This window comes from Oncorhynchus tshawytscha, linkage group LG13 (assembly GCF_018296145.1).
Source record: "Oncorhynchus tshawytscha isolate Ot180627B linkage group LG13, Otsh_v2.0, whole genome shotgun sequence".
NCBI lineage: Eukaryota > Metazoa > Chordata > Actinopteri > Salmoniformes > Salmonidae > Oncorhynchus > Oncorhynchus tshawytscha.
The window spans coordinates 20,380,491-20,406,043 of record NC_056441.1 but is presented as its reverse complement, the minus strand read 5'-3'; the positions used below and the strand labels follow the sequence as shown (position 1 = coordinate 20,406,043).

Here is a 25,553-nt window from a genome sequence, read left to right as displayed (position 1 = left end):
TGTGTGTGTGTGTGTGTGTGTGTGTGTGTGTGTGTGTGTGTGTGTGTGTGTGTGTGTGTGTGTGTGTGTGTGTGTGTATATGTGTGTGTGTGTGTGTATATATATCTCTATTTTCTTCATACTTTATATCTGCTTTCAGTCATTTAAGTTTACACTGAAAACGTTTTTGTCATATTAAATTGTGGCGGCAACGATTTAGCAGCTGGCCGCTGCTCAATGGATATAGGGGGGAAACACTGAAAGTACATGTGGTCTTAGTAGCCTGGTCATACTGTCAGTTCAACTGAATATTTATCTTGGTAATTGTTCTCTCTTATTGCTGTAGGTGATATGGAGATACAGCAGCTACCGAAGTCATGGTGAATCTGCCCTCCACTATTTTCACATCCACTACTGAACCCTTCTTAAGAACAGTTTGAACAGAATAAGAGAACAACAGTTTAGTAACACTGCAGGGAGAGAAAGACAAAAATAAAACATGAACTTGCAGAAAAGATCAACACTTAGGCCAACTAAATGTGCCCTTTCTGACCAAAAAAAGAGAATAAAGGGTTTGTTTTTTAAGAAAGAATCCTGAGATACTATTATGCAGTACGTATTTCCTTATTTCTGCTACTAAGATGGTGATGAAAATGACTGGTCGATCCAAAGCTCCAAGCTCCATTATGTGACGTAAATGGAGCTTTACTGGATTGAACTGAATCACAGCTGTTCACTTTAATACCACTAGTCATCACCACCCTGTAGTGACCCGCTCAGTGTACCAGCCGCTCTAAACTTCCACTCCAGGCCACACACACAAGTTCACATGCGAGCGCACATACCATGTACCATGCTCTGAAATGCTGGAAACTAACAGTGTTCACTATTCAAATTAGTAACCATGCTGTGGAGAAAGAAAGAGAGAATGAAAGAAAGAAAGAAGAGAGAATGAAAGAAAGAAAGAAAAGAGAGAATGATAGAGAGAAAGGAGAGAAATAAAAGGGAGAGCAAATAAACAAGAGAACAGGTAGGTACAGTAGGTGATGAGACTAGGGGATATGATCAATCTGAGGAGGCTCTGGTCTCAGTGAGCTGGCTGTTCAGCTTCCTGCTGCTCAGATTAGGGATCATCCATGTGAACCCAATCACCTGCTGTTACCGCGCCTCGGGCTTCTACCCAGTCAGCTGTACAGGAAGAGCAGCAGCACATCTGGCTCCAGTCAGGAGAAATGACTTGCTGCTGGTATTAAATTATTAATGTGCCAATGCCACACAGACGAAACAGCTATGATAATCAACCTGCATGTGACTTACTGTGGGGAGATAATGTATTTAAAATGACAGAGAGAGAAAGAGTACTTCCCTGCATGAAGAAGACTTATGAGTGAGGTGTTTTTGAGAAGGCAGTGAGTGAAGGGTTCCAGAAGCTTAAAAGTCAACATTAGCACATTGGGTGAGTTTAGTATGTGAGAGGGACCAGTGTGAAGAGTGAAACAACACCAAGAAGGCAATGAGTAACCTAATAAACATGTGGTAAGGCTGTCCCCGACCCAAAACAAAATCTTTGTTTACAGAGATCCCGTCTGTTCTTTCGAACAATTGATTTTAAAAGTTGTAGTTTTCCATATATAAAACACACCCTATCTGTTTTAATAAAATCAACTATATGCACTGAACTTGTCTGATGCTTTAAGCACACTGTTTGATGAAATAATTAAGATACACACATTAATCTAGAGGGAGTCTGACCGAAATTGATTTGATTGTGCCAGGCCGGGCTCAGACTTGCTGCCCTGTGTTCAAATAAATGACAGCAAGTGCCTGTGTGACTAGCACCCATTGTCTCGCACTCCTCACTGCTGCCGCGACCACCAAAGAACATCAATAGTGTTTATCGTGCTGTCTGTGTTGCTGAAGCTGTGACATAATTACAGCCATTTCTGACTGGAAAGTTTGGTTACCGAAATCCTTAATTTGTTTAGGAAAAACATGACCTATTCCCTCAACTCTTGCTCTCTTTATGTGACACATGTATGCATCGAATGCAAGTGACCAATGGGGCTTGACCTATAGCCTATCAAATTCACATCAATAAATTGATTATAACAAACTCTGAACACCATAACATGTTAACATGTGACAGCAAAATGGATGAGAACATGAAAAAGAAACTCGAAACAGATGAATGTTTCCTGGTTGCTCAGGCGGGAAAGGGGAAGGCAGATGTGCTGAAAATTTTTACTTAGTTGTGGAAACTACTAGATACCAAGAAAAAGAAGGAAGGTAAGGTGCAAGTGCTGCGTGCATATTATGTTTGACAAACAGGTGCTGTTAGATTACAGTGTGATGTTTCTGATAATTTGGGATAGTGAAAACAACACTCAATACATTTTCAGTGTAATGAACACAAGGGAAGACAGAGAGCTGGTTTCAAGCGCAGGGCGCAGCAGGTGTTTATTGCAAAGGACCACAGGAAGAGGCAGGTAGCTGGGTCCAGGGACAGGCAGAAGGTCATACACAGGAGGAGGCATGTAGCTGGGTCCAGGGGCAGGCAGAAGGTCATACACAGGGGGTCCAGAAGGGCAACAGTACAGGCAGGGAAAAGGCTAGTAACGTAGTTCCGGAAGATGAAGCAATAAGTAGATAGGCTAAAATAGAAGCAGGGAATAGGCAAAAGGCGTCGTTATTGAGGCAGGCAAAAAAAATCTCATACGCGGGAGGAGTAAATCACGGGAAAAACAGACCTCTGAAAGACGTGTGTCACAAAACAAACAATACCTCACAGTGATGGGGTGCAAAGAACTGAACTAAATAGTGTGTGGTAATGACATACATGTTTGTGAACAGGTGATTAGAATTCATGTGATTGGGATCTGGAGAGTGAACTGTGTTCAGGGGATCTAGGTGTTTAAGGGTGTGAGTTTGAAGCAGATGTTACAATCAGTAATACCAGAGAGACTGTTCTAACAAAAAAAGTGTAAAGCCTTTATTACAGCATAGCAAAGATTAAAAATATTGGTGAAACTGTTTTATCCGACATGTTGTGGTTGCATGAGGCTTGAAGCTCATTGAATCAGTAGCTTTTAATACAAACACTCAAACAGGCAACAGAAGCAGAACCTGTCTTATTTCTGTAGAGATATATATACAGTACCAGTCAAAAGTTTGGACAAACCTACTCATTCAAGGGTTTTTCTTTATTTGTACTATTTTCTACATTATGAAATAACACATGGAATCATGTAGTAACCAAAAATGAGTTAAACAAAAATATTTAGCATATTTTAGATTCTTCTAATCAGCCACCCTTTGCCTTGATGACAGCTTTGCACACTCTTGGCATTCTCTCAACCAGCTTCACCTGGAATGCTTTAGAAACAGTCTTGAAGGAGTTCCCACATATGCTGAGCACTTGTTGGCCGCTTTCCCTTCACTCTGCGGTCCAACTCACCCAAACCATCTCAACTGGGTTGAGGTTGGGTGATTGTGGTGGTCAGGTCATCTGATGCAACACTCCATCACTCTTCTTGGTCAAATAGCCCTTACACAGCCTGGAGGAGTATTGGGTCATTGTCCTGTTGAAAAACAAATGATAGTTCCACTAAGCGCAAACCAGATGGGATGTCGTATTGCCGCAGAATGGACATGGACATTTGTGGAGTGGTTGAAAAATGAGCTTTAATGACTCCAAACTTAACTGTATGTAAACTTCCGACTTCAACTGTATATAAACCGGAAAGGTTGCTCGACAACTGTGTGCTTATCGGGTATCCAGCGAACTTCAATTCCTACTAAAGCATGTAGCTAACATTAGCTATTTAGCTAAAGTAAAGGCATGGCAGGCTGCAAATATCAATCTGTTTTCAAAGATTAAGGATTAAATAGTCATGATCATTTTAAGGACAACAAAAAACGACTAACATTTGAACATTGCAGGAGACTCTTTGCTCGTCTTCTGTGCCATCTTCAATAAATGTTATGTTTGTTTCAGAGAACATTCAAATCTCAAAGCCCTCCTTTTATCCTGTTTGTATGTATTGTGGGTGTGAAATTCCCGAAAGTTTACAATTCATCCATACTGCATGAGAAGCCCGACATAAGTAGTATGACATCTGGGCATTTAAATCATACAGAATTTTCAAAATGTCACATACTGTAAAACATACGTTTTTGACATACACAAACGGCCTTCTATTTAGGATGCTAGTATGGGTATTAAGACACGGCCAGTGTGTCTCTCTAAACAGTATTTTTACATTTTTTATTTAACCTTTTTTTTAACTAGGCAAGTCAGTTAAGAACAAATTCTTATTTACAATGACGGCCTACCCTGGCCAAACCCGGACGACACTGGGCCAATTGTGGTCCGCCCTATGGGACTCCCAATCACGGCCGGATGTGATGCAGCCTGGATCCTGTAATCCTCTAGGTTGGTTGTGTTGTTTAGTTAGTTTGACCTCTGACCTGGTTCTGTTTTTGCTTTCTCTCTCTCTCTCTATCTCACATGTGATGTTTGCTTGAGATCCATGTTCAACTGCACAGATTTTGGTTGCTGCTGGCCTAACACACACCCTGTGGCATTCCCACACCTAAATAACTACATTCTGTTTACTCTTCCCTTAGATGTGAAATTCCACAAAAAAAATTCAGAGCTGGCTGCCCAGCCAAACTGGGCAATCAGGGTAGAAGGGCCTTGGACAGGAAGGTGGTCAAAGGCATCTGAAATGAATCAATTGAATAATGTTATTAAATTGATTCTCAGCTGACTCCTGTTAGTTACCATCCATCCTGCCCTATTGTATAACTTGTCACTCACAGTCTAGGCCACAGGAATTCACTCAATATTGGTAAAAGCTTGGCTTGTCATATCAAATGACATAGTGGTCTCTGCGTTAGATCAGAATATCCACATGACATGATGTAACTAACAACTTCGAAGAGAAATCAGTATGCTGTGTCATTTGAAGCTGTGCATGGGTGAACCCTCTGCAGCAATACTATACATGGTTACCTATATAAGGACTTCTCAATACATTCATATCCCATACATACTACATTCATAAGCAGCACGTAATTATTACACATACCCCCGAACACTGATTGTTTTGACCTTCTGTTGGTGCGCTATTGATATGACATGATGTGTGTGCTGAATTACCACTGTCACATGACATGATGTGTGTGCTGAATTACCACTGTCACATGACATGATGTGTGTGCTGAATTACCACTGTCACATGACATGATGTGTGTGCTGAATTACCACTGTCACATGACATGATGTGTGTGCTGAATTACCACTGTCACATGACATGAGGTGTGTGCTGAATTACCACTGTCACATGACATGATGTGTGTGCTGAATTACCACTGTCACATGACATGAGGTGTGTGCTGAATTACCACTGTCACATGGCACGGTGTGTGTGCTGAATTACCACTGTCTCATGGCATGGTGTGTGTGCTGAATTACCACTGTCTCATGGCATGGTGTGTGTGCTGAATTACCACTGTCTCATGGCATGGTGTGTGTGCTGAATTACCACTGTCTCATGGCATGGTGTGTGTGCTGAATTACCACTGTCACATGACATGACGTTTGTGCTGAATCAATTCAAAGGGCTTTATTGACATGGGAAACATATGTTTACATCGCCAAAGCAAGTGAAATTGGTAATAAACAAAGTGAAATAAAAAAGGAACAGTAAACATTACAATCACAAAAGTTTAAAAGGAACAGAGACATTTCAAATGTCATATTATTGCTATCTACAGTGTTATAACGATGTGCGAAGTTAAAGTACAAAAGGGAAAATAAATAAACATAAATATGGGTTTATTTAAAATGTTTGTTCTTCACTGGTTGCCCTTTTTATGTGGCAACAGGTCACAAACATTGCTGCTGTAATGGCACACTGTGGTATTTCACCTAATACATGTGGAAGTTGATCAAAATTGGATTAGTTTTCAAATTCTTTGTGGGTCTGTGTAATCTGAGGAAAATATGTCTCTAATATGGTCAAACATTTGGCAGGAGGTTAGGAAGTGCAGCTCAGTTTCATTAGTTTCCACCTAATTTTGTGCACATAGCCTGTCTTCACTTGAGAGCCAGGTCTGCCTACGGTGACCTCTCTCAATAGCAAGGCTATATTCACAGAGTCTGTACATAGTCAAAAGCTTTCCTTAATTTTGGGTTTTGGGTCAGTCACAGTGGGCAGGTTTTCTGCCACTGTGTGCTCTCTGTTTAGGGACAAATAACATTTCCGTTTGCGCTGTTTTTCGGTAAATTATTAATTTTTGTTTTCTCGTGATTTGCTTGGGTCTAATTGTGAATCACTACTGTCACATAACATGGTGTGTATGCCACATGACATGGTGTGTGCTGAATCACCACAGTCACTCTCTGTTTCCTTGTTTTGTATGTGTTTGTGTGTGATCGAGTATTGGGGTAGGGGGTTGGCTTTTTCCTAATTACTCATGTTGAAAATTACAGTTTGTTGTTTCGCTGGGGCAGTTTAGAGATTGAACTATGACAGCTGACCCATATTGCTTTAGTAGGAATTGAGCCTACATACGCTGTACTTCAATGCCCTGTCATAAAGGTCTTTACACCTACATATGCTGTATGCCCTGCCATAAAGGTCTTTGAGCCTACATATGCTGTATGCCCTGCCATAAAGGTCTTTGAGCCTACATATGCTGTATGCCCTGCCATAAAGGTCTTTACACCTACATATGCTGTATGCCCTGCCAAAAAGGTCTTTGAGCCTACATATGCTGTATGCCCTGTCATAAAGGTCTTTGAGCCTACATATGCTGTATGCCCTGTCATAAAGGTCTTTGAACCTACATATGCTGTATGCCCTGCCATAAAGGTCTTTGAGCCTACATATGCTGTATGCCCTGCCATAAAGGTCTTTGAGCCTACATATGCTGTATGTCCTGCCATAAAGGTCTTTGAGCCTACATATGCTGGAGGAAATGTACTTTTGGTGGAATAACATGAACTTATTTGGGCGTTATGCTTTTAAACACTGGTACTGTGTTGGCCCTCTGGGGAAAAAGTAAAGGCTAATAAAATGTTAGTCTGAAAGCAGTCATCATTATCTGAACACAAATACAGACAGTAAACTTTCTTTCATGCTCATAATTTTAGCTAGAGGGTTTCAGACGGTCAATACACTAAAATGGGAAGTAAGCTTAAAGTAATGACACTAACCTTTTTTATGGACCCATTTAAAAGCAGTGTTTCATTTGTAACAGCTCAGCATGTTATTGAAATTTCACAGGGCTTTCTTCCCTCCCTTCCTCCACCACTTAGAAACTGTATTAGGCACTCTAATGCGTTCTAAATGAAATAAATAATTGTCTCTTCAGCACCTAGCAGTACACACACATATTATGTTTTTCTATCCTCATGGGGACCTAAAACTCATTTCCATTTAAAATCCTATTTTCCCTAAACCTTACCCTTACCATAGCCTTAATCTGTAACCCTAAACCTAACCACCAACCCCTTACCCTAACCCTAATTGTTACTCTAAACCTAAAATGCACTTAAAATGCTTTACCTCGCTGAGCTGCTTTAAAGTAAACCGCCATTGTGCCTTTTCACTGTGAGAGCCTTGGATTTACATGCTCTCCCATCCTCTGTCTGTCCCTGTGTCGGATACTTTCTGATGTTGTGGTGATAAAGATAGCAGCCAGCTATTAATAGAACACTTCTGAAACGTTCAGGTACTGGATGTACATGGTTCCATTTCTCAAAGGTTTTATTTGGAGACTGCCAAGTGGTGTATGCTGAAGAGGTGTTTGTGTGCATGTTTGTGTCCTTCCAAATATTTGCGTACTAGAGGCAAATAAATTATTTTTTTAGGACATTGGATAGGATGGGAGTTTGGGCCCCATTTATTGGTCAACCTGTCAATAGGACACAGGAAGCCAGCGAATTAAAACACTTTTTTCCGTCCATATAATAATCCCTGAAACGTCCTGACTAGCCATTTCCTACAGGGCTGTTCCATGGGAGAGACTTTGGTCACCACCCGTGACCACATACTGGTATGTGGTTCACATCCACTGTGAGCTAATGCACCCTGGTTGGCTGGGTGACCATGGAAGATGGCTGAGGTCATAGTGGCTTGCTTACTGGCTGGGGAGAGGCTGGTAATGGACATTACTTAGGGTCAAAACAGAGCTTCAGTGTCCCTGATTGGCCTCGTTGGCAGTCAGGAGGATTGTAGTCCTACCTAATGGGTTGTGGAAGGGAGACAAAGGGAGGAAGAGGGGCTGCTTTAATGACTGTGTGTGTGCGTTTTGTGTGAGGCCGAGTGAAGAGGACTCATTTGTTCAGGAGAGAGCTGTGTTTAGACTTAAAACGAAAGAGGACTGTGAACGAGTGAGTCTGTTTTTGTCTGTTAGTGCTTCAGGGGGGGTAATGGTGAGAACGATGTTCTGATTTTGTTTTAGTCAGAATGGGTGAATGAGTTTGGAGAGAGGGGGAGGGTTGTTTGTGTGTGGGATGTGTCTGGTTCTCAGGATGCCAGCCCTGGGCCCACGGGTGCTGTTGGACGATTACCCTGGCCTGTGGTTCTCAGGCCTGGGACCACGGGTGCTGTTGGACGATTACCCTGGCCTGTGGTTCTCAGCCCTGGGCCCACGGGTGCTGTTGGACGATTACCCTGGCCTGTGGTTCTCAGCCCTGGGCCCACGGGTGCTATTGGACGATTACCATGGCCTGTGGTTCTCAGGCCTGGGCCCACGGGTGCTGTTGGACGATTACCCGGGCCTGTGGTTCTCAGCCCTGGGCCCACGGGTGCTGTTGGACGATTACCCTGGCCTGTAGTTCTCAGCCCTGGGCCCACGGGTGCTGTTGGATGATTACCCTGGCCTGTGGTTCTCAGGCCTGGGCCCACGGGTGCTGTTGGACGATTACCCTGGCCTGTGGTTCTCAGCCCTGGGCCCACGGGTGCTGTTGGACGATTACCCTGGCCTGTGGTTCTCAGCCCTGGGCCCACGGGTGCTATTGGACGATTACCATGGCCTGTGGTTCTCAGCCCTGGGCCCACGGGTGCTGTTGGATGATTACCCTGGCCTGTGGTTCTCAGCCCTGGGCCCACGGGTGCTGTTGGACGATTACCCTGGCCTGTGGTTCTCAGCCCTGGGCCCACGGGTGCTATTGGACGATTACCCTGGCCTGTGGTTCTCAGCCCTGGGCCCACCTGGTCCTGCTGGAGGATCTCTCACCCTGTTCCAGCACCCTCACCCCTAACCCTCTATGCTCAGGTCTCCTAACACACACACACACCTCCCTAACCCATCCACCTCGATCTGGAGGGTTGATGAATCAAACACAGAGCTTGCTGGAAGATAATTACCAATTTCCCCAGCAACCCCCATTCCCTCTTCCCTCTCCTCGTTCACGCCCCTCAGTGCTGCCCTCCTTGACTCATTGCATCAGCCTATTGCTGCACCCCCTCCCGTTGCATGGTCCTCTTGGGATTTATGCCAGGCTGCTGGTTAGCATACTGATCAAGCTTGTGCCTGAGAGGCCCCTGTCCCCCCTTGACGTCCCCCCCTGTACCCCATTGACGTCCCCCTCCTCATGGAGAATGCAGGGTTGCGTGACTGCGAAGCCTTCAATAGCCTGACTGACTGACTGGCAGCCTCATTGAACCGGGACACCCTGCCTCTGTCCCAGAATGCATCAGGATTCAGGAAGCGCTGTGTTGTGTTGTATGAAAGGCTCTCTATTGGAGGGAAGATCGGACAGAGGGGTGACATTGGGCTGTGAGAGAGAGAGGGGGTTGACTCACTGGTTGAGCTAATGGTTTTTTATCTTCCTGCTGTGAGGGAATGTTTTTTGATTAGTCTACATTACGCCTGACCTGAAACTCATAGTTTGTTGTGTACAGCCGTGGCCAAACGTTTTGAGATTGACACAAATATTAATTTCCACAAAGTTTGCTTCTTCAGTGTCTTTAGATATTTTTGTCAGATGTTACTATGGAATAATGAAGTATTACAAGCATTTCATAAGTGTCAAAGGCTTTTATTGACAATTACATGAAGTTGATGCAAAGAGTCAATATTTGCAGTGTTGACCCTCCTTTTTCAAGACCTCTGCAATCCGCCCTGGCATGCTGTCAATTAACTTCTGGGCCACATCCTGACTGATGGCAGCCCATTCTTCCATAATCAATGCTTGGAGTTTGTCAGAATTTGTGGGGTTTTGTTTGTCCACCCGCCTCTTGAAGATTGACCACATGTTCTCAATGGGATTAAGGTCTGGGGGGTTTCCTGGCCATGGACCCAAAATATCGATGTTTTGTTCCCCGAGCCACTTAGTTATCGCTTTTGCCTTATGGCAAGGTGCTCCATCATGCTGGAAAAGGCATTGTTTGTCACCAAACTGTTCCTGGGTGGTTGGGAGAAGTTGCTCTCGAAGGAGGTGTTGGTACCATTCTTTATTCATGGCTGTGTTCTTAGGCAAAATTCTGACTCTTTGCATCAACTTCATGTAAATGTCAATAAAAAATAATTTTAATTGTCAATAAATATTGACTCTTTGCATCAACTTCATGTAATTGTCAATAAAAGCCTTTGACACTTATGAAATGCTTGTAATTATACTTCAGTATTCCATAGTAACATCTGACAAAAATATCTAAAGACACTGAGGCAGCAGACTGTGAAAATTAATATTTGTGTCATTCTCAAAACGTTTGGCCACGACTGTAGTTTGTTTTTGAGGCAAGTAGTGAGTAGTGATGTTTACTGGATGTGAAAGACGTGCCTTGACATGAATGTGGATGGATGACTGGCATACCGTTCATTCCAGATTCTCTCTCCAGGTTGATGTTAAAACTGAACTGAAAACATGCTAGTTGATTTAGTCAGTGGGTGGTGGTGTATTTCTCCCTAGTTTCTCTCTCCATATTAGTTTTAAACCTGTAGATGGAAAATAGAGAATAGAGCCTCTGTAGAATAGATTAGTTAATGTATTCAGGATGTTATGACCGAGTTATAGAAGTGTTTGGCTTGATAAGATACTTCTGACAGTTCTGCCCTCCAGTTCTCAATGTTGGCAGTCCCTAATGTACCCTAACATGCTTACCACGCTGTATATTCCTGCCTCTTGAGTTGGCTGGAGGCTCTGTTGTCTCATTCTTGACTTTGCCATTTGGCAAGATGTGGAGTTGGATGGAAGTGGTATCAAAGGAAGTGATTCCAATGTTGAGAAGATTCAACAAATTGAAGCTGAAACCAATCTTTTCATTTTTGTTCCGGCCTGAGTCTCCGCCAATCTCAGCAGGAATTTCTAGACTTTTCAAGTGTGTTCAAAAGCCTGACTTCTACAAGGCTTTTGAAAAGCTCAGTCAGAACTCTAAACATGATGAAGGTTTTGTCAATTCTCCCAGCCTCCTCTCAGCCGTTGTCTCTCTAAGAGCAAGGCTTTCAGAAAGCAGAGTGAGCCACAGTGAAGGGCACGCTATTTACCATCAAGCCAGCAAATGATGTGATGATGCGTTTTTTGCCATTTTCCACTGTTTTGTGGAAATGGAGGACTAAAGGGAAATTTAAAGATTCACTCCATAATCTCTAGCTCCAGCTCCTATCGATTCTCACTTTAGACCCTCATTTGTACCTTCAAATAGATAAACTGTGTTTTTCCTTGTTTCAACATCTTCTCCTTGGGTTGTCTACAGTGGGTTAGTCTCTGGTCAAACAGTTTTGGTTCTTGTAAGACACCAAATTATCGAAAAAAAGTGCCATCGATACCAACCAGAGAATTACAAGATCACAATAGTTTCTTTGAATATTTGAGTGGTCATACCCAGCCTCTTTTGCAGATAGACCTAATTGACCTGTGTACCAGTGTTCTAGTCTGCTACACATCAGTGTCTCTATTCACAAAGCGTCTCAGTGTAGGAATGCTGATCTAGGATACGTTTTTCCTTTTTGATCACAATGAATAGGATTATATAGACAAGGGGGACCTGATCCTAGATCAGCATTCTTTTTTTAATAGGACCCAGCTTCACAGTGAGTGAGTGGTGTTGAAGTGGGCTCTATAAATAGCTGAGGCCATATCAGACCTGTCCTATTGTCCCTCCACAGCAAAACAACATCTAGTCTTTCCCCGGGCCCGTGCACGGCATGGTGCAGGGCCTTTGTGTGGCCCTATCCCTCGGCCCTGGGCTTTGTCACTGTCACGTCTCTCTGTCCTGAGAACCAGGCACGGTGTCATGTTGCTGGGGCCTGCAGGTTGAAGGCTCCCCTATACGCTTCCATTGACTGGAGGGAGTCACGAGTGGCGAGGTGCCGCAACTCACCCAGGGAAAGCCTACCCTAGTGACGGTTAGGTTTACAACCTTTTACTGTAAAAATCACTTGACATTATTCTCATATCTCATAATATGAGTTTAGCTGGTAGCCTATACTATGTAGGACAATGATATCATGATATGTAAAGTATCTATTTTTCTCCCCATCACTAATTGTCTGTGTGCTATGTGCGTCCACTCTTCTCTCCTGTGTTTCTGTTTCTAGGAAGCTCATTTTAATGTCTCTATCAAATGGTCTTCTCGACTGTTACAAGTCTCTGACAGCTCAGGTTGGCTAAATATAGAAATAGCCTAGATATTTTTTTAAGGAATCAAGAGTACATCAGCAGTATTGTCTAGTAGAATCCCAGCCTATCCCTGGTTCCTACAATGTTTCATCAATGATGATTAGAAATGTGCGAGCAAGGAAGAACGACACTGAAAATACACTGAGTGTACAAAACATTAAGAACACCTGCTCTTTCCATGACATAGACTGACCAGGTGAATACAGGTGAAAGCTACTCCGTATTAGGAAGCTGTTCTTAATGTTTGGTATACTCGGTGTAAGTAGCCACTCTTGGAGGAGTCGGGAGCACAATGAAAATGGACTTCTTACCAATCAAGGACATATTATAGTACAATACTGATGTCGATTAAGGCAGCTCCCCCGCACCTCTCTGATTCAGAGGGGTTGGGTTAAATGCGGAAGACACATTTCAGTTGAATACATTCAGTTGCACAACTGACTAGGTATCCACCTTTCCCTTTCCAATTTTCTCAACACACTACACAGGGTTGAGTGATTTACCATCTGCAGTGTAGTAAATAGATGATGACTTCAAGCTTAGATGCAGACTAACAGCATTCAGAGCCGGCATCGACAAGTCTTCTGTCTCTCATCCCGTCACTGTAGAGTTGCAACATACTAAGATTATTACAGTTTCCTGCATACTGTGTAGCCCATACAGGTCTCCCTCTCTTATCCTGTCACTGTAGAGTTTAATATCATACTATTTCCTAATAGCTCTCTCTCTGTCATCCCAGTTTACCCGTGTTGCTCATCTCTCTCTCCAGGAGTGTCGTCCCGTGTCCCAGAGATCATGGCGGCTGGAACCCACTCCCCCGGGGGACCCAATGGGATCATCCGGAGCCAGTCCTTCGCCGGCTTCAGCACGCTACAGGAAAGACGCTCGCGGTAAGGGAATAGAGAGGTGGAAGTTGGCTGAAGGCTTTCTAGGCACAGATCTAGGATTAATATGCCGTACCCAATTCCAGACCTAGCTGTTAGTGGGATAAATGCAAGACTGACCGGAGATCATTTCCTAAGCACAACTTCATCCTACTCTAGCAGTGTTTCCTTACCGTTGATGCGAGTCTATAATATCTACGCTATATACACTAGTTAATTAAAACCAGAAGACCGCTTTCCATCACTCTAGGGTTGGAAATATTGTAAAGAGCATTTCTAATGTGCATGTCACACATCGCCACCAGAGCAGTTAGTGCACTCCAGCACTGGGACTGCTTCGGCTAGCCCCTGACCCCAGTACAGTTCATATCCCTCCGCCTACTATACTGGGGTGGCCTGCCTTGAACTAGCCCCTGACCCCATTACAGCTCATATCCCTCCGCCTATTATACTGGGGCGGGGTTGCCTTGAACTAGCCCTTGACCCCAGTACAGTTCATATCCCTCCGCCTACTATACTGGGGTGGGTTGCCTTGAACTAGCCCCTGACCCCAGTACAGTTTATATCCCTCCGCCTACTATACTGGGGCGGGGTTACCTTGGGGACTGTCACTAGGTGATGAAATTGTCTCTGGTGTGTGAGGAGTGTGTGTTCTGAGCTGTTTTATGAAGAAGAAACTACAGTACATAACTTATGTATTGTGGACTGAGGAGTCATAATTGCTGTCTTGACCTCAGAAAGACCACCTTTGTGACCATTTCTGTTGAGGACCCAAAGAAAACCTTGAAATTCTGTGTGTGTCCAGGTGTAACTCGTTCATGGGGAACTCTGCGGTGCAGAAGAAGCCCACGTCCAAGCCCAAGAAGCCCCATCTGTCAGGGCACAAGGCCAGCAGCGGCTCCAGAGAGCCCCAGCCCAAGAGGGTGGAGGAGGTGTACGGAGCCCTCAAACAAGGCCTGGAGTGAGTACAGACATGCACACACACACACGGCCCATATGATAACCTGGTGATATGTGAGAGCTTTATTGTAAGCTGTGACCTTTCTCTCCCCCCTCCATCCCTACCTACAACTTTCTTCTTCCTCCCTCTCCCCCTCCTTCCACCCCTTTTCTCCCTTTCCCCCTCTTTCTCCATCCCACCTTCCCTCTCCTCCTCCCTCCCTCTCCCGTCCTCTCTCTCCCTCAGTGAGTATCTGGAGGTATACCAGACTGAGCTTGATAAACTCACCTCTCTGATGAAGGACATGAAGAGGAACTCCAGACTGGTGAGACAGGATGTGAGCTCATCATCATCACCACTACCACTGACTGTAGTGTAGGCTCAGTCCTAATTCAACACAGAGACCCTACACCCTATACCCTTGTTGTAGTGTAGTGCTTCTCAACCCAGTTCTCAGGGACCAACCTGTCATTTCACTTATTGGCTCTATCCCAACACTAGCACACCTGATTTAACTAGTCTACTAATCATCAAGCCCTTGACTATTTGAATCAAGTGTGCTACAGTGTTGGGGTTAGATCAAATATGTGAAACATGGGTTGAGTAACACTGCTAATGTAGCTAGCTACACGGCTCCTCATTCTAATTGGCCTGATAATCAATTTGTTAATGATGTTATTTCTTCCCCATGACATCTCACATGTGCTAATGAGCGATTAAGCTCCCTCTCATCTAGTTCTGTAGCTAGTAGCTACGACGCTAGTCAGACAGCAAACACATTGCTGCTCCTCTAACCAAAGACAACTTCTCTCAATGGGAGGAAGCGTTTTTCAAATAATTCATATTCCTCTTGTTGTCAGACAACTGCAGTCTGCTTTGCATTAATGGCATAGTTGTGAGCTGCTCCTCCATATGCTGTGCAGTAGTAACACTATCTACTGTGTGTGTTTTCCCCCAGGGAGTCCTGTACGATCTTGACAAGGTGAGTGAGTTGTGTGGAAGGCACCAGGCCTAACCAGTCTGCCTGAGTGAGGATGGATCTTTGATGTGTGTCTGTGTGTGTGAATCATGTTTCTGCCAGGAAAAGAGAGAGGGGGATTAGATTACCATAAATGAGCTCTCGGCTGAAAGTGTGACATGTTTGATCATCTAACATGTTAGCCTCTGTTTTAACTGCTGTCACAGCTTAAAGGTGTGGATGCACCATTTTACTGACACTATCTTCTCTTGTCAACAGCACAATGTAACTCTAGCTTGTTCTATTTCTGTCTGCAGCAAATCAAAACCATCGAGAGGTATATGAGGCGGTTGGAGTTTCATATGAGCAAGGTAGGTATTTACATAACAGCAGAGCATATTGTGTTACTGTACTGCTTTGGATAGATTTTGCTGTAGCCCAATCTGTGGGGCTTCAAACTGGGTCTGTGCTTCTGAAAACCCGGAGCAAAAATGAAGAGAACATGAAGTGCTTTAGAGAGGGTTTAAACTCTGCTCTCTCCCTCTCCCCTCCACTCCTTCTCCTCGTCTCTCTTTGCCCCTTGTGCCACCCCCACACGCCAACACACACTGGTGTCGTTAACAACGTAACACCTCAACCAGCCTTCCCACGCACTAGCAACAGCAGTTTTTGAGTGTTGCTATGTATCCTTCAATCATAGCTGAGCCATACACTTTTCTCTACACAGAAGCATACAAACATCCACAGCATCACCCCTGTCCAGACCCACCTGCTCACTTCCCCGTCTCCAGCGCCCGCATCACTCTCCGCCACATGACCTAAAACGGCACCATTTTGATTCTGTCCGTTGCTTAGACATTTACATAATACAGCTTTGACCTTTCCATTGTGTTAACAATGGAGGATTGGTTGATTTGACCGTTTTTAAGGATACATTCTTTCAAGATGATTGACGATAAAATGATCATCCAGCCCATCGGGTATCTCACTGCACCCCCATATGCCATGTCGTGAAATAGGCAGACAGACGGAATAAAAGTAAATTGACACTGTAATACTTCTGACACCAACTTACTAACTCTGCCCGTAGCTTTTGGACTTTAGAGTATTCCCAGAAAGCATGGATTATTGAGTCATTGTTAGTTTTATACTTAAGACATGACTTTGCCGTTGTGCTTGTGTAATAAATTCAATACATTAGTGTATACTGGATTATGCTTACATTTTCGTTAATTGTAATTTCGTTAGTTATGTTCCAACGTTCCCTCCATCTTGTGCCTCTTTTTATCTCTCAATACACTCTGAGTCAGATTGTCTGTGTTGTGTGACTCTGGCTTGACCCCTTGACCTCTCAGACGTCTCAAATGTATTTGCTGATAGCCATGGCCTTGAACACACACACATGTCCTGTTAATATTAATCGACTTGACACCTCAAAGTCCCCCTGGCTATACTCCCTTCTGCGGTTGCCAGATTGGGTGGCATTCTACCCTGCCATGTCCCTGTTGTTGACAGATTGGGTGTCATCCCTGCCATGTCTCCTCTAAGGTTCCTCTCCGGTAGCCCTGCTGTGTATGTGTCAAAGCTGCAGTGGAATATAGCAGAATGAATACTAGTCAATAACAACACACAAACCAAAACCAGCACCTGTGCCGAAGATAACCATAGAAACATGGAGATGTTGGATTTGAGGCTTCTGAAGAGTCAATCATTGTGACATAAAACATTTGAACATATTCACACAGACCCCACTACACATGCGCCAACAAGTTTTTGAACTTTGTGCATTTCCAACCTTTCAAAAAAAACTACAGTATACTCTTCTTTCATTACTTAAGTTGATGAAATGTTCCTTTGGCCTTTCAACAGATGTGTGCTGCCTGTGTGATGCATTAGTGTTGTGCTCTATCATTACCTGCTCTGTTTTGTTATCCCTCACAGCTAGCGTTGTTACACCTAGCATTGTTAGCACTGAGCGCTACCGTTTCCCACTTGATTTGTTATTCCTCACAGCTAGCATTGTTAGTGTTGGCACCTACTTAGCATTGTTAGCATCCGAGGCAGTGGGTGTTGAATCTAGGTCGAAGCAATCCTCTGGAGCAGTGGTTCCCAAACTTTTTATAGTCCCGTACCCCTTCAAACATTCAATCTCCAGCTGCGTACCCCCTCTAGCACCAGGGTCAGCGCGCTCTCAAATGTTGTTTTTTGCCATCATTGTAGCCTGCCACACTTATTAAACATAAGAATGAGTGTGAGTTTTTGTCACAACCCGGCTCGTGGAAAGTGACAAAGAGCTCTTATAGGACCAGGGCACAAATAATAATAATGAATATTTTTGCTCATTACTTAGCCATCTTACATATAAAACCATATTCGTTCATCAAAAATTGTGAATAACTCAAATCAACATTTATTTGTCACGTGCGCTGAATACAACAGGTGTAGACCTTACAGTGAAATGCTTACTTCCATGCTCTAAACAATAGTACAAAAAAGGTATTAGGTGAACAATAGGTAAGTAAAGAAATAAAACAACAGTAAAAAGACAGGCTATATACAGTAGTGAGGCTATAAAAGTAGCGAGGCTACATACAGACACCGGTTAGTCAGGCTGATTGAGGTAGTATGTACTGTGTAGATATGATTAAAGTGACTATGCATATGATGAACAGAGAGTATCAGTAGCGTAAAAAGAGAGGTTGGCGGGTGGTGGGACACAATGCAGATAGCCCGGTTAGCCAATGTGTGGGAGCACTGGTTGGTCGGCCCAATTGAGGTAGTATGTACATGAATGTATAGTTAAAGTGACTATGCATATATGATAAACAGAAAGTAGCAGCAGTGTAAAAAGAGGGGTTGGGGGAGGGGGGGAGGCACACAATACAAATAGTCTGGGTAGCCATTTGATTACCTGTTCAGGAGTCTTATGGCTTGGGGGTAAAAACTGTTGAGGAGCCTTTTTGTCCTAGACTTGGCACTCCGGTATGCGGATATGACTGGGGTGGCTGGGCCTTCCTCTGACACCGCTTGGTGTAGAGGTCCTGGATGGCAGGCAGCTTAGCCCCAGTGATGTACTGGGCCATATTTACTACCCTCTGTAGTGCCTTGCGGTCAGAGGCCGAACAATTGCCGTACCAGGCAGTGATGCAACCAGTCAGGATGCTCTCAATGTTGCAGCTGTAGAACCTTTTGAGGATCTCAGGACCCATGCCAAATCTTTTTAGTTTCCTAAGGGGGAATAGGCTTTGTCGTGCCCTCTTCACGACTGTCTTGGTTTGTTTGGACCATTCTAGTTTGTTGTTGATGTGGACACTGAGGAACTTGAAGCTCTCAACCTGCTCCACTACAGCCCCGTCGATGAGAATGGGGGTGTGCTCGGTCCTCCTTTTCCTGTAGTCCACAATAATCACCTTAGTCTTGGTTACGTTGAGACAAAGGTTGTTATTCTGACACCTCCCGGCCAGGTCTCTGACTTCCTCCTTGTAGGCTGTCTCGTCGATGTCGGTGATCAGGCTGCAAACTTAACCACTGCAAACTACCACTGCAAACTACCACTGCAAACTTAATGATGGTCATTGGACACTGTGCTATCTAACCTCCAAACAAGCTTCAATGCCATACAACACTCCTTCCGTGGCCTCCAACTCCTCTTAAACGCTAGTAAAACCAAATGCATGCTTTTCAACCGATCGCTGCCTGCACCCGCATGCCCGACTAGCATCACCACCCTGGATGGTTCCGACCTTGAATATGTGGACATCTATAAGTACCTAGGTGTCTGGCTAGACTGCAAACTCTCCTTCCAGACTCATATCAAACACCTCCAATCAAAAATCAAATCAAGAGTCGGCTTTCTATTCCGCAACAAAGCCTCCTTCACTCACGCCGCCAAGCTTACCCTAGTAAAACTGACTATCCTACCAATCCTCGACTTCGGCGATGTCATCTACAAAATGGCTTCCAACACTCTACTCAGCAAACTGGATGCAGTATATCACAGTGCCATCCGTTTTGTCACTAAAGCACCTTATACCACCCACCACTGTGACTTGTATGCTCTAGTCGGCTGGCCCTCGCTACATATTCGTCGCCAGACCCACTGGCTCCAGGTCATCTACAAGTCCATGCTAGGTAAAGCTCCGCCTTATCTCAGTTCACTGGTCACGATGGCAACACCCATCCGCAGCACGCGCTCCAGCAGGTGTATCTCACTGATCATCCCTAAAGCCAACACCTCATTTGGCCGCCTTTCGTTCCAGTACTCTGCTGCCTGTGACTGGAACGAATTGCAAAAATCGCTGAAGTTGGAGACTTTTATCTCCCTCACCAACTTCAAACATCAGCTATCTGAGCAGCTAACCGATCGCTGCAGCTGTACATAGTCTATTGGTAAATAGCCCACCCATTTTCACCTACCTCATCCCCATACTGTTTTTATTTATTTACTTTTCTGCTCTTTTGCACACCAATATCTCTACCTGTACATGACCATCTGATCATATATCACTCCAGTGTTAATCTGCAAAATTGTAACTATTCGTCTACCTCCTCATGCCTTTTGCACACATTGTACATTGTATATAGACTCCCCCTTTGTTTTCTACTGTGTTATTGACTTGTTAATTTGTTTATTCCATGTGTAACTCTGTGTTGTCTGCTCACACTGCTATGCTTTATCTTGGCCAGGTCGCAGTTGTAAATGAGAACTTGTTCTCAACTAGCCTACCTGGTTAAATAAAGGTGAAATAAAAAAAAATAAAAAAAATGGTGTTGGAGTCATGCCTGGCCATACAGCCGTGGGTGAACAGGGAGTACAGGAGGGGACTGAGCACGCACCCCTGGGGAGCTCCAGTGTTGAGGATCAGTGTGGCAGATGTGTTGCTACCTACCCTCACTACCTGGGGGCGGCCCATCTGGAAGTCCAGGATCCAGTTGCAGAGGGAGGTGTTTAGTCCCAGGATCCTTAGCTTAGTGATGAGCTTTGAGGGTACTATGGTGTTGAACGCTGAGCTGTAGTCAATGAATAGCATTCTCACATAAGTGTTCCTTTTGTCCAGGTGGGAAAGGGCATTGTGGAGTGCAATAGAGATTGCATCATCTGTGGATCTGTTTGGGCGGTATTCAAATTGGAGTGGGTCTAAGGTTTCTGGGATAATGGTGTTGATGTGAGCCATTACCAAAATTTCAAAGCACTTCATGGCTACGGACGTGAGTGCTACGGGTCTTTAGTTATTTAGGCAGGTTGCCTTTGTGTTCTTGGGCACAGGGACTATGGTGGTCTGCTTGAAACATGTTGGTTAATGAGAAGGGTGTGCTTGAAAGGATGCACATAACTCTGCAATGTTGGGTTGTATTGGAGAGAGTCTCTGTCTTTTTCCACACAGAGTCTGTGCCTGTATTTAGTTTTCATGCTAGTGAGGGCCGAGAATCCACTCTCACATAGGTACGTGGTTGCAAAGGGCATCAGTGTCTTAACAGCGCAATTTGCCGAGGCAGGATACTCTGAGCGAAGCCCAATCTGGCAGTGGCTTCTGATTTAAATTCAATTTTCACAGAACTGCTTGTTGTAATTTCGATGAGGCTCTCTCGTTCAGATATCGGTATGTGGACTAGAGGCAGGGCATGAAAGGGATAATGAATCCATTTGTTTGTGTCATCCGTTTCGGGAAAGTACCTGCGTAATTGTGCACCCAACTCTCTCAGGTGCTTCGCTATATCACATTTGACATTGTCCGTAAGCTTGAGTTCATTTGCACACAAAAAATCATACAATGATGGAAAGACCTGTGTGTTGTCCTTGTTAATGCAGACAGAGAAGAGCTCCAACTTCGCTTCAATTTTGTCCCTCACATTGAATATAGTTGCGTAGAGTCCCTGTAATCGTAGATTCAGATCATTCAGGCGAGAAAAAACATCACCCAGATAGGCCAGTCGTGTGAGAAACTCGTCAAGTGATAATTATGGCCAGTAAAGGACATGTTAAGCTCGTCTCTTAATAAAAAAAAAATGTGTCAATACTTTGCCCCTTGATAACCAGCGCACTTCTGTATGTTGTAAAAGTGTTACATGGTCGCTGCCCATATCATTGCATAGTGCAGAACATACACGAGAGTTCAGGGGCCTTGCTTTAACAAAGTTAACCATTTTCACTGTAGTGTCCAAAATGTATTTCAAGCTGTCAGGCATTCCCTTGGCAGCAAGAGCCTCTCAATGGATGCTGCAGTGTACCCAAGTGATGTTGGGAGCAACTGCTTACACACGCATTGCCACTCCTCCCTGTCATGGCTTTTGCGCCATCAGTACAGATACCAACACATCTTGACTACCAAAGTCCATTTGATGTCACAACGCTGTCCAGTACTTTAAAAATATCCTCTCCTGTTGTCTTGGTTTCCAGTGGTTTGCAGAAGAGGATGTCTTCCTTAATTTACCCCCCATAAACGTAACGGACATATACCAGGACCTGTGCCAGTCCCGCCACGTCTGTAGACTCATCCAGCTGTTATGCGAAGCAGTAATTGTTTCAAAACATCTCCTGCCATGTCACTGATCCATCATGAAACCATGTTGTTTGATGAAGGCATTATCTGTATAGTTTTTTTGTTGTTGCCTTTTCCCCCAGCATTGTCCCATCCATATCCATGGCAGCAGGAAGAATTAAGTCCTCCACAATAGTATGGGGCTTGCCTGTCCTAGCCACTCAGTAGCTCACCATATCTAGCCCCTTCTTATTAATGGTATCTGTTGCTTTTATACATGTCTTACTATTCGAAAGTCATCTTATATTCTCGCTCAAAAAACTCCCGTAACTTATTTTTCAATTTGGCATGTTTTGTTTCTAAATGTCTGTGCAAGAGTGAAGGTTTCATCGAGTTGTGAGATATGTGCAAAAGTACTATAACACACTGTGGCTGAGGAAAAGCACTACTCTCAATATAAGTGAACCCCAAATCAATGTAGTTCTCATCATATTTGCACCTCTTCGATGGTCCAACGTCTGTGTCTGTTGTTCGGTGCTTTCCTGGGTAAGGGGGCAGTAGCTCTTTGGCTGCATCAGATTCACAACTGTTAGTGTCCATGCTAGCTGGACTAACAACAACATTACTTACTTACTTTTTTTAAACCATTTATCAATTTTCTAGCAAACGGAATGAGCAGCAGCTACGTTTGGCTACATATGGACCGTTAGTGGAATTCCTGCGAGAGATTAACAGATTGGATGTTAATTAATCGACTAGGCTACCTGTATATGACATTGTGTTGTTATTTCGCTGAACACTAGATGGTTTCATTTTATTTTTGGCAGTGAAACGAGGCTACTGAAGATGTGAAGAAAAAAAGAAAAAAAGATTCACATTTAAACATTTTTAAAAAACAATCTCATTTTTATTTAGCGTTCCCCCGACGGCATTGTGCGTACCCCAGTTTGGGAAGACCTGCTCTGGAGCATTTGACAAGCCCCTTGTGGCTGACTGGGAGAGAGAGGAGAGGGGGATAGCGGGAGAGTATAGGAGGGATTGAGGGAGGGAGCTATGGTGCTGTGAGACACTAATGAGGGCTATTTGGGTGAGGGCGGGGAGGTGTCTAAAACGAGTTAGAGCGTGTGTGTTCTGTGTTGGCACCCTGTGGAGAGTCTCTAGGGGCCTCGGGGGACAGGACAGAGATCAATCGACTGGTCCCGTTTCTAGTCTGAGGGGTGAGGGAAGGGTTGGGGATGATAATGGTGCTTCCGGCGTGTGTGTGCGTGTGTGGTGTTTGTTGTTGACAATGTCTCTCCTCATCTCTCTTCACACTCAAAACAGTCTTTCTCCTCCATTCAATACTAATTTGGTACTCTGTGAACAGCACATGTAGGCCTACGCACATTCTCATTACTAGTGATGAATGACGTCCATTTGGAGTTCTTGAGAAATAAGGGGGTTTTCTGAATAAGAACAACACAAACATTTCTCATACAGTTTTGGCCAATGCTGTAAGATGACTTTGTTGTAAGTCGGCAGCATGGTATTGTAAATTGGACAAGGGACAAATCATGCTGGGAGCATGAGAGTTCTAAAGTGGGAAGACCACTTTATATATATATAATCTTCTACTTATCAGCATGAGAAGTCTTTGAAAATTAATGCACTCTTTTTGATTATTGAATTTTAATTGACTTCCTTTTAGAATTGAACCCCACCCTGGTGTCACCAGTAACTGTGCAACAGAGAGGTTTGCGACACACACCGCAGTGCCAGGGGTGCATGCACACACACATATAACAGCGTAAGCACATCACCCACAGTGGCTGTTGACAGGAAGGAAGTAGGGCAGGGCCAAACAGGAAGTGGGGATTGTGACAGGTGTTGATGAGAGGAACATGAGGGAAAGGGTGGGGGCAGTCAACTCTTTATCTTGTCCTTTTGAAGAAAGGAAATGAATAGAGCCTGAAAAGAGGACTATAAATAGATAAACATGGTCCTTTTGAAGTGTGTGTCACTGTGTATGTGTGTTTGTTTCCCTGTGTGAATGTGTTTGTCGGTGTGTGTGTGTGTCACTGTGCATGTTTGTCACTGTGTATGTCTGTGTCACTGTGTGTTGTGTGTAATTGTGCTCGGATTAAGACCAACCCAGCTGGAGACAGAATGGCCACCCCTCAGGGTGCCATCTGCAAGGGGCTACTAACCCATTGCCTATCACAGATGATAAGCTGTAAATGACGCACACTCATCCCTGTTTCCTTTCTTCAACACATCAGGCAGTCCAAAGTGTTGCCTGCCTTGTCTGCAGATGAGAAGTGTAATAGGGAAGCAGGTGGCATGAATCAGCCCTGTGATGTTGCCCTGCTTAGATTAGTGTCTGTGTTGTGTGCCTGTGCCTACCGGTGCTGCCCAGCCCTCATTAGTGAGATGAGGGCAAGAAAGCTGGAACTCCTATGCCAGATGCCTCCTATTCCCTTTTAGGGACATGTGTGTGAAGGGGCGTTACTCCCATGGCGTATTAATTAAAAGGTAAGGTAGCATAAACGTACCCAGATGTAACATATGGATTTGCATTAGTATACACACCAAAAGTCCCAATGCAAAGTTACACCTCACTTTTCTATTTTTGCTGGCCTTCTAGGAAGAGTTCCTCTGTCCAGTGTCTGTTCTTTTGCCCATCTTCATTTTACATTTTTATTGGCCAGTCTGAGATATGGCTTTTTCTTTGCAGCTCTGCCTAGAAGGCCAGCATCTCGGAATCGCTTCTTCACTGTTGATATTGAGACTGGTGTTTTACAGGTACTATTTAATGAAGCTGCCAGTTGAGGACTTGTGAGGCATCTGTTTCTCAAACCAGACACTCTAAAGTACTTGTCCTCTTGCTCAGTTGTGCACTGGGGCCTCCCACTCCTCTTTCTATTCTGGTTAGAGCCAGTTTGCACTGTTCTGTGAAGGGAGTAGTACACAGCGTTGTACGAGATCTTCAGTTTCTTGGCAATTTCTCGCATGGAATAGCCTTCATTTCTCGGAACAAGAATAGACTGAAGAGTTTCAGATGAAAGTACTTTGTTTTTGGCCATTTTGAGCCTGTAATCGAACCCACAAATGCTGATGCTCCAGATACTCTATTCTAAACTCTATTCAGCAGTTTCCAGCTACAATAGTCATTTACAACATCAACAATGTCTGCACTGTATTTCTGATCAATTTGATGTTATTTTAATGGACAAAAAAGTGTTTTTCTTTTAAAAACAAGGACATTTCTAAGTGACCCCAAACTTTTGAGCGGTAGTGTTTAAGTACGCTGAGTGTACAAAACATTAGGAACACCATCCTAAAATTTAGTTGCACCCCCTTTTGCCCTCAGAACAGACTCAATTTGTCGGGTATGGACTCTACAAGGTGTCAAAATGTTCCACAGGGATGCTGGCCCATGTTGACTTCAACGCTTCCCACAGATGTGTCTAGTTGGCTGGATGTCCTGTGGGTGGTGGACCATTCTTGATACGCACAGGAAACTGTTGAGCGTCAAATACCCAGCACCATTGCAGTTCTTGACACACTCAAACCGGTGCGCCTGGCACCTACTACCATTCCCCGTTTTAAAGACACTTACATATTTTCTCTTACCCATTCACCCTTTGAATGGCACACATACACAATCCATTTCTCAATTGTTTCAAGGCTTAAAAAT

General features: G+C 44.1%; 1 protein-coding gene across 4 annotated transcripts in view; it reads left to right on the top strand.

Moving 5' to 3' along the window:
* The window catches only part of LOC112235205 (rho family-interacting cell polarization regulator 2-like), an 88,575-nt gene that overhangs the window by 32,715 nt on the left and 30,307 nt on the right, over positions 1–25,553 (top strand). For 3 of the 4 annotated variants that reach the window (XM_042295307.1, XM_042295310.1, XM_042295309.1), the window contains exons 2-6: positions 13,386–13,506; positions 14,306–14,461; positions 14,687–14,777; positions 15,399–15,422; positions 15,716–15,769. In XM_042295307.1, the coding sequence (XP_042151241.1) occupies positions 13,386–13,506; positions 14,306–14,461; positions 14,687–14,777; positions 15,399–15,422; positions 15,716–15,769 (446 nt within the window). The remainder of the gene's footprint in view (positions 1–13,385; positions 13,507–14,305; positions 14,462–14,686; positions 14,778–15,398; positions 15,423–15,715; positions 15,770–25,553) is intronic. The other variant, XM_042295308.1, reaches the window with a different exon arrangement.